This window comes from Hoplias malabaricus, chromosome X2, assembly GCF_029633855.1.
Source record: "Hoplias malabaricus isolate fHopMal1 chromosome X2, fHopMal1.hap1, whole genome shotgun sequence".
In the NCBI taxonomy this organism is placed as follows: Eukaryota; Metazoa; Chordata; class Actinopteri; order Characiformes; family Erythrinidae; genus Hoplias; species Hoplias malabaricus.
This window is the reverse complement of record NC_089819.1, coordinates 19,622,196-19,632,315: the sequence shown is the minus strand read 5'-3', so window position 1 is coordinate 19,632,315 and position 10,120 is coordinate 19,622,196. Positions and strand designations below refer to the sequence as shown.

General features: G+C 40.0%; 1 protein-coding gene across 4 annotated transcripts; it reads right to left on the bottom strand.

Annotated features, from left to right (window-relative positions):
* Nucleotides 1-78: 78 nt before the first annotated feature.
* LOC136676446 (cyclin-H-like) lies at nucleotides 79-9,646 on the bottom strand. Of its 4 annotated transcripts, XM_066653488.1 has the most exons (10): nucleotides 9,154-9,282; nucleotides 6,843-7,005; nucleotides 6,071-6,193; nucleotides 5,423-5,496; nucleotides 3,728-3,938; nucleotides 3,007-3,170; nucleotides 2,765-2,835; nucleotides 2,538-2,646; nucleotides 408-471; nucleotides 79-305 (listed from the first exon to the last, which is right to left on the bottom strand). In XM_066653488.1, exons 2-10 carry the CDS (start codon nucleotides 6,978-6,980, stop codon nucleotides 273-275), a joined length of 987 nt encoding a protein of 328 aa, XP_066509585.1. In that variant the 5' UTR covers nucleotides 6,981-7,005; nucleotides 9,154-9,282; the 3' UTR covers nucleotides 79-272. The 4 variants fall into 4 exon arrangements, with proteins under 4 accessions (XP_066509585.1, XP_066509584.1, XP_066509581.1 ...); XM_066653487.1 differs by lacking the exons at nucleotides 79-305; nucleotides 9,154-9,282 and adding an exon at nucleotides 9,615-9,646 and having other exon boundaries at nucleotides 333-471; nucleotides 6,843-6,970; XM_066653484.1 differs by lacking the exon at nucleotides 79-305 and having other exon boundaries at nucleotides 333-471.
* Between the last annotated feature and the right edge of the window lie 474 nt (nucleotides 9,647-10,120).

Genomic DNA, 10,120 nt, shown 5'->3' with positions numbered 1-10,120 from the left:
TTTTGAACAAATGTAAAGTAAAGCACTGTCATGAAAATAAGTACAAAACTTTTATTTTCAGTAAATAAACTTGCATGACAAGGGGGCAAATATTGTCTAGGTATTTACACAATACCAAAAAGAAAATATCACAAGGACTAAGTGGCAAAATCAAAAAGGAGCTGGCGTTACCCTTCACTTATTTCGACTAAGAAGCTTTGTAAATCTGTCTGAAACTCAGCAATGTGTCTTTGTAAAATGCAGCTGTTTTCTGGAAAGGATGAGAGATTTTGTCACAAAGGATCCAGGTCTTCATCAGTCCACTCCTACAGATGATACGCAGTAATTAGATATCACATAATGAAGACAGTGACAAATGAAGATGGTTTCATAGAAACCTGAAGGATGTCCAGAAGGTCAATATTTACCTCCTCAGTAACAAGGGGTTTTTTCACAACATGATCATCATCTTCATAGCCATGTTTTCTTTTTCTGGAGGACACAGAAATATTCATCACAAACATAGTAGCTTTAACATGCTGCTTTGGAGATCTTTTTCGGTAGAGACTGTAGCATCACCCATGTTTGAGCATGCAAGCTATCCTCCATGTGTAGTCTTAGCCTCCTGTCCATGTCTTTTGTAGTTTCATATTAGATTTAGTTAACAGCAAGTCAACTCATCACAACAAAAGGTAGGTATAAGTTATCATTGAGTCTTCATTTTTTAAAGCTGTACACATTAAATCACAATGCTACTGCAGAACCTGAATTCAAATATATGATCATTTATAAATCATGACTTTAAGACAGCAGCATGTAACTGTTTTAAACAAAGGACAATAATAATGATTTAATTAACTATTTATCTTAATTTACAAAGCTGTTTGAATAGCAAAATAATCTATCATTCAGTGTCTACAAGCAGACAGATGTATCTAATCACCAGCCAGAACATTGATGCCTAAATCTTTCTCCGTTTTACAGACCTGAATGTACCATTATGGCCACCACTATCCAGGTCCTCTGATGTGGACAGCCACTGTGTAGGAAGGACTCCCTCATCCAAACACGTAACAGAGCTACAGCTGTGGACCTGTGACTTTGCGGACCTCCAACTTTGGGACCATACTTCCAACCATCTATACTAGATTTAAATCAAGTCACATTTGTTCAAGTAATGACACAGGATATTGACGGTGGTCCTCGAAGAGGCAGGGTATAGTCTATCCTCAAACCTCAAGCATTGTCAGAGAGGGACCCTTCCTTTGCAAGTTGGTCCACTGGAACCATGACCACCTTTCTTTTTAAAGTCCAGTCACAAGCAGAGTCTTATCCTGTTAGTTTGAAAGACTAGTTGAAAGTCAAGGTGGATTTTAGGGATCATAGGGGACTACAGCTGCAGCTGCCTTTAGCACCCCCAGGGCACTATACGTCTGTGGTAACTGAGCGGTGTGCACTGAAGCCCTTTTCGGAATGGGCAAGAAATCATCAGGGACGCGAGAAGCACCTGAAGAACAAGCCTTAAGAAACCTACTACACTCAAATCTCACCATGCAAACTTTTCCTGCATTAGTCTGGAGACGTCAGCCTATAACGATAACAACGGATCCTATCCTTACTCTTCCTGAGCTGCTTTGCTTGATGAAGTGCTGCACCTTGGCTTTTTATCTATAAACCAGCATCTGTGTGATGTAGGAGGCGGATAAAATATTCAAAAGGACAGATAACAAGGTTCTATTCCTTTCTGTACTCCGTGCATGTGTTTACACTTGATAAACTACCCCCCAGGGTCCCGAGCCTAATCTCTGATTCTGAAACTCAATCTGGACCACTTCACGTCCTGTCAAACTGACACAGTGGTTTTGGGAATTGCCCTGGTAAACCCAAGAAGAAATGCAATACCGACTCTCTCAAAAAAACTCCTGCGCTCATTGAGAGTATGTAATCAACAGAATGCCAACAGAATGGTGTGGCAGTGTGATTGATGTGAGCAGTTATACGAATCCTTTGATTTTACTTTGTGTAACACCTCTACATGCTTTCCCCAACATCATGCTGGTAGATTTTGTGAAGATAAAACATTTGTTCCCTGTTTACACAGCTTTGCCAATGAATCGAATCATTTTTGTATGTGATTAACCGTCCATGCACTCTTTAAAAATTAACTTTTGCTGAACTAGGCATGTACTGACCTCCACAAACTTGATATTTCACTGTATACCAAAATATATTCCTGTTTTGTAGCTGCAAGGCAATGACCTACATTCAACTTACTGTAGCTTAGCTGTGTTCAGTGATCTAAATGACCTGAGAAACAGCATGAGAGTGATGTAATGACTCCTGTGAATTTCTGAAAGCTCATGTATTTTTATTTTTCTATTTGATGAACCAAGTCACAACTTTTGCATCTTAGATACCAAGGCACCAAGCAACTGACCAGACGGAATAAAACTTTGTAATATATTCCTGGTGTGATTTCTTTGCCAAAGACTAAAATCAGCACCTCCCCACACCTGTAAATTACAACATCACAATGAAGCATTGTGGTTTCTACTTACAAGCTTGTGTTTGAGGCAAATTCAGCATGTATCCTCTCCAGTTTCTGTTTGCACATGTTCACTTCCTCCGCTCTGGGAAACTCGTATTCCTTCAAGAGTGTTGTTAGTCCTGAAAATGCAGAAAGATGACCCTTAGCGATTGCTTTGTGATTAGAGTTTGTGTCCACTGAGGTCAAAATAAAAATGAAAAACAATCAGTAATACACTTATGCAATACGTATACTCACGCCTCATTGTGTCATACATCTTTGAGAGGGTTTCTTTGTCATTCTTTATCCCTATGCATTCAGTAAGGTATCTGGATGGAGAAAAATAGCTTCTTTGAGACTTGTAAATGCTGACATGTAAAGCAGGAACATCCCGTCCCTGGCTAAATGAAAAACATTGCTTAAGAACTAAAGTCACCAAGAACACACAAGGTTTCCTTTAAATTAGTTACATTAAAAATGTTTAGCTTGAGTGAACCCACGTTTCCATGGTGAGGCCAGCGCGAGCCGCACTGTTAAGTACAGCTGTCAGGGCGATTTGTGAGGGTGAGAACATAAGCCCAGCATCTGTCATTGCTGCTCTGTTGAGAAAATCATCTGCATTCTTCCTCAGCATCTCCGGGTTCTCCAACAGTGGATACCTTGTCTAGAAAAAGCCACATCACTTCTAATAAAAAAAATTTATAATCACAATATACAAGGTGAAGAACACCTCGTTAAAAAGTGAATAAATATTTCATGGGGTTGCATCTATGATTTGTGTCAATTATCTTTCTGAGCATAATCAAAATATCATTAGCTGCTGAAGAACACCAGCCAAATTCGTAAGCCACAGTAAATGGATTTTACAGAGGTCACCAATTTATGATACTGCAATTGGCTCTGCTGAAGCATTGTAACTGTTCTATTGAGTATTGTAGCAGCATTCAATTCATTTGCAATGAGCTGGAAAAAATGTGATTCTAAATAAATATTTCATTTATATCAGTAGCTCTTTGCACTAACATTCTTGTGGCTCTATGCATGTAGTCTTAAGCCTTCTCAGGTGAGCACAGGCTACATAATGCTTATTACCATCCTTGATTTCTGAAGAAAGTTGGATAAGCAGGTGTCCACAAACATATGGCCTTATGGGGAATTTTTGGACATTTCTACAGGAAAGAAAATTAACGTTGACACACACACATACTCTGTCTGTTCTACCTTTAGGTCTATAAGGAAGCCCTCCATGGGTCGATAGGGGTTGTGAATCACCAGGTGGAAGTTGAGCTGCTGAATGAGGAGCAGCTCATACTCCAGAATCTGCTCCAGGGCTCTTTCTTGAGCTGCTGGATTCTCCTGAAGGTTCCCCACAAACTGAGTGCAGGAAACATTAAACTCATCCACCTTGCAGGACAGGTATGCACATGTCAGCCTAAAGAAAGAACAGTGGACCAGGTCAAAATACAAATATTACAATATAACCTCTTCAGCTGCAAAGAATGCCTGGCCCACTGCAACATGGTGACCCCATGTTACTCCACCCACCACCTGGCAGCGCCTATAGATTATTCACAATATTTATGCTCTCAGGTGGATTTTGGGAAAGAGAGGGATGTTGTTCAATTTGGAGGTAGCAGGACTCCTGTGTCCTGATTAATTAGGCTTTACTCCACCGACTGACTCTGCCAGAGGTCCAGTTTAAGGACACTGTTTGACTAAATTTATGTCACTAACACTATGTGCGTACTTTCCTTCAGCAAATGACCTCACCCAGAACAGGCTGGGACCCAGAAGAATTTGTGTCCTGGATATGTAGAGCAGTCGTGGAAAAAACTACCCAGTAGCAACGTAAAGCAGCTCAATCTTTTATTTTTTTTTATGTATAATTTTACATTGACAACATACTCATACATCATTTCAATCAGGTAGGGCGGCATCTAGTGCTCTCTCTGCCCAGTCAATTCAACAGCCCATTCAACCCATAGAAAACCGTGGTTCACGTGGGGTTTTGGGTCTGGAACCTACCCGGAATCATTGGGCACAAGGCAGGGTTTTGTAGTAAAACTGTTAAAATCTCAGGATGAATCTCTACCTCCCTTCTTCCTAGAAAGTGCACTACATAGGGCAAGAACATGTGAATTTAATTATCAAATACTTCACCAAATACCAATAAAAATCTTAAAATCATCTCTATGTGGAGGCTGAAACCATCTTTTCAAGACAGATGCAGTGCACTATATAGGGAAAACGGAGCTATATGAGACACACCCCGAAAACAGTCAAGTTCGATCATACAAGTGTCTTTTCCTTTTCTAATTCCTTAAACTTTAAAGACACATTTTGTATATCTAGTCTTCTGTCTGTATTTTAAACTAATTAAGGTTATTTTACATTTGTTGTAGAAATATGTCAGTGAGCACATTTTAAAAACAAAAGCGAACAAAAGGTAAAATTAACGACTAATACAGAACTAGCATGCTAGCCGGCTAATATTAGCCTTTAAAAGCAAGCTGGATAAATACACCTGTCTGCCATAATGTTAAAATTACCTCCTTGTTTCTAACATCCCTGTCCATTTTATTAGCACCATTTATACTCTATGTGAACTATGTAGTTTAACAGTTACAGACTGTAAAACACAATCATTTAAATGTTATTTAAATATCCTAAGTTATTGTAAAGCGCTTGTTTTTGTAATTATGACAGATTTATCTAAAAATAAAAGATTTGTATATGTACTTTTCATTTTAATCCATGTTGCAAATAAAAATGTCTGAATCTATGAAAGCAATAACAACAACAACAACAAACAGGGAACACTACAACTAAAAACTACTTTAACAGTTTTAAATGATCATCAACTGTTGTTATATTTCTAAGCAATCAAAATCCCATTGACATAATACATATACTTACATTATTGTCCTTGGGTGATACTCCATTAAAGAGTTGTTTAAATAAAATCTTCTGAAATACATACACGCTGTACCCTAAAACAGAAGAAAAGACATTTTCATACAAATGAAATACATAATTATCCTACACCAAAGCAAAAAGTCTGACAATCATCAATGGGATATTATTCATTTATTCATTCATTCATTATCTGTAACCCTTATCCAGTTCAGGGTCGCGGTGGGTCCAGAGCCTACCTGGAATCATTGGGTGCAAGGCGGGAACACACCCTGAAGGGGGCGCCAGTCCTTCACAGGGCAACACACACTCACACATTCACTCACACCTACAGACACTTTTGAGTCACCAATCCAACTACCAACGTGTGTGTCACGTGGACACAGGGAGAACACACCAACTCCTCACAGAAAGTCACCCGGAGCGGGAATCGAACTGACAACCTCCAGGTCCCTGGAGCTGTGTGACTGCGACACTAACCTGCTGCACGCCCCTCAATGGGATATTTCAAATAATAATAATAAAAAATACTAGGCTTTAAGGTTTAAACTTGTTTTACTTTTACATTTTATTACTCTGAATGCATGCACAATTCCATATTTTGTCATGATACAGATCTTCAGACTGTTTTAACTGAATCAGAATACTTACCACTACAGACTTGGGCATTGCAGGTTTAAATACTGAGCAGAAGTCCAACAGTCTCTTCTCATAGTATCTGAAAAGCACTTTCTCTTCAATAGGATCAATATATATGGAATCGTGAATCCCTGGCTGTTAAGGAAAGAAGATATTTTAAACCCTAAATTATCTCAGCTAAGTCCCAGTACAGTGTTATTGCTGTTTATGTGCACAAAATTAGGAATGTATGGAAATCGCCAATATGCAATGATTTTTTTTTTCTGCTTGTGTTCCAATTCTGATACCAATATCAATACACCAGCAATAACAAAACATATAAACTGAGACTAAATCCACCCGTCTACCACTGGACAGAACTGTAACAGTTAATTGTGTTGAGTTACAAAATAAAATAAAAGCAGACAGTTAAGTACTTTGAGAACAATATATACATCATTAAACATTGATTTGAAATATTAATTAAAAATACACATTTGTCCGATGCCAATATAATTTTAGTGAATATGTGCTGATACCAGCAAAATGATTTACTTCATCCCTTATAATTCATACAGGGACACAGACGTACAATGATACTTAATGATGCTTTCTTTCTCTTACATTTAATGCAAAAGCCTCACCTATGAAATCTTAATCATGACAAGACCCTTATTTTATGCATACTATTTTGATGACACAGAGCAAACACAGTTTTATTACTATCTATTATATCTGTTATCTAGTACTGATCATAAAGTCAAAATTTTGATCAACCACTTTCCATACTCAGAAGTCATCTTACCTTTCTGAGACTGCGGGCTTTTGTGCGAAACTTTTGGTTAGCCTCCTGTCTCAGTGCTTCCAAGGCTGCCACATTTTCAAAAGTCCAGTATTTCTTCTGGGAGCTGTTATGATACATGGCTGGAGATGCTGTAGACATTGATAACCAGCCAGTATTAGGCACCCTTCAATGAGAATCAAGGTTTAAAAAAAAATCTCTGTTTTGCAAACTGCAGTGTTACAAGGGCAGTCTCAAAAACATGTCATTTTTATTATACATTTAACAATCGATTTTATCAAATTGTAATTTTTAAATAAGATCTATTAAAATTTGATAAAAAAAAGACATCCCTTCATTATCTGTAAGCACTTATCCAGTTCAGGGTTGTGGTGGGTCCAGAGCCTACCTGGAATCATTGAGCGCAAGGCAGGAATACACCCTGGAGGGGGCGCCAGTCCTTCACAGGGCAAAATACACACACACACACACACACACATTCACTCACACCACACTCCTCACAGACAGTCATCCGGAGGACACCCACGTGGACACAGGGAGAACACACCACACTCTTCACAGACAGTCACCCGGAGGAAACCCACGTGGACACAGGGAGAACACACCACACTCCTCACAGACAGTCAGCCGGAGGAAACCCACGCAGACACAGGGAGAACACACCACACTCCTCACAGACAGTCACCCGGAGGAAACCCACGCAGACACAGGGAGAACACACCACACTCCTCACAGACAGTCAGCCGGAGGAAACCCACGGAGACACAGGGAGAACACACCACACTCCTCACAGACAGTCAGCCGGAGGAAACCCATGCAGACACAGGGAGAGCACACCACACTCCTCACAGACAGTCACCCGGAGGAAACACACGCAGACACAGGGAGAACACACCACACTCCTCACAGACAGTCAGTCGGAGGAAACCCATGCAGACACAGGGAGAGCACACCACACTCCTCACAGACAGTCACCCGGAGGAAACCCACGCGGACACGGGGAGAACACACCACACTCCTCACAGACAGTCACCCAGAGCGGGAATCGAACCCACAACCTCCAGGTTCCTGGAGCTGTGTGACTGTGACACTACCTGCTGTGCCACCATCCCTCCCCATAAAAAAGACAAAGCATTCAAAAAAAGATATTTCAGTTGCTTGTCTTTAGTGTGCTTGTGAATAAAACAAATGTAGAATGAAGCATCATTGAGCTAAGAACTGGGACACTTACAGAATCATGTGGTGATATTTACTTTTATTTTAGTTTTGTTTCCTCCCTGAGAGCAAGGAGACGGTGGACTACTGCTGACCCACTGAGGGCAAAGCTGGAGGTCCACTAGTGTTTTACACAGCGTTTTCTGGGCGGACCGCTGCTGATTAAACAGAATTTTAGACAAAATGCCACATTTTAGCACTTTTCCATTCACAGTTTAATTTACATATTTTTCCTTCATTAGATTCTATTTGTTATCTTTTATAAATAAGATTAGTAAATAATTTAAATCCAGCACAGTGTCAACATTTTTAGCATTTAATCACTTTATATCAGGCTTACACTCATTATTATATCTCTAATAGTTGTTGCTAATATTTGTATTAGTTTGTTTTCCAGAATAAAAGTCTCTGTGAATGTAGAATCTGTTTGAGGAGATTATAAATGAGTTATATCCTGTACAGGACAGTAATCTGAGTGGTCCGACGGTGGACCAGCAGTGGTCTACGGTCAGTGGTGTGCCAGCCTTTTTATGCCAGTGGACTGATATATGCTCGCTGTCTGAGCTGTCCTACAGCTTTTTTTTTTCAACAGAAAAATCAACAGTCTGCTGCGATTAAAAGACTGAATTTAGTGTGATAATTTTGTGATTTTACCTCCTTTCATTTGACTTCTTTTAGTCATATGGTTTAAGTGATTTGGTGAAAATTCAGATTTGAAATATGGATAAAATCAACTGGATTCAGGCACCATGAATCTGCTATGGTTGGAGACCTTGGTGTAAACAAGTGATTTGCATGTTTAAGACACAGCGAATTATCTGATTGATTAAGCCATTCTTCCTTTGTTTACTGACTTATTATTTCATTCACATAAACTAGTATGTGTCACGTGTCAAATAAATGATTATAAGCAATAGTTTATCAAAATAACCTCTACTTCATGAGGGTCCATTCTACCTGAATGCAGTTCATCATGGACTTGATAATATCAGCACACTCAGACAACTAACTCTAGACGGAAATGCACTGTTTATCTGCTGTACGGCTCTAAGACACAATGTAAGACCCGGGATCACACAAAAAGGAACATAGATCTCACCTTAGTGTCCACACTGTGACTTCACTGCAACAATCAGCGAGCTCATCACATCCGAACACAATACCCCAATTTCAACACGGAGTTACAACTTCTTCATCGGCGGAGTGAATGACAGACACGGCTTTACTGCCGCCTAGCGCCCCTGTCCAGTCAGTGCAGTCTCAATTAGTCGCCAAACAAAATGTCTTTATTATTTCTACCCAAGTGTCCTCTGGTCATGTTTACAGGCAAGTGTGTGTGTGTGTGTTGCCCTGTGAAGGACTGGCGCCCCCTCCAGGGTGTATTCCTGCCTTGCGCCCAATGATTCCAGGTAGGCTCTGGACCCACCGTGACCCTGAATTAGATAAGCACTTACAGATAATGAATGAACATTGTAGGGACTCTTTTTCCTTTTGGCACTGGTCCACTAGTTATATTAATGGATAATGTAAAGATTAGGGTGACCAGACGTCCTCTTTTACCCGGACATGTCCTCTTTTTAAGACTTAGAAAATGTCCAGACGGAATTTCACAAATGTCCGGGATTTTGTTTTTCTACAGTTTACATAGAATTTAGAGAAACGTTTCGTTCACAAACTAGTCCCGCCCTCCCCTACTCCGATTGGTTCGCTTGAGTGAGAAGAGGGCGTGGTAAAGTAGCCTAAAATCTTCTGATTGGACGGTCTGACTGTAGAGCTGCCGTTATTGGTCGATAACCTTCTCTGTAAACATTTAATTGGTCAGTCTGCACGTCAGTAGTCCTTGTTTACGTCAGGCAAAGCTCATGTACCCACCCTCATCTCGAGCAGCTATGCCAAAACGTGAATGTAAGTTCTCGGATGAATTAAAAAAGAAATTCCCATGTTTTGTGTAGCTCTTTCACCCTAGTAAAGAGAAGTGTCCAGAACGAGTAGAGGCCTAGGTGATGTCCCCACATTGCCTAGGAAAACTATATGTGTGTGAGAAATATCTCAGCTTTAGATGTCTG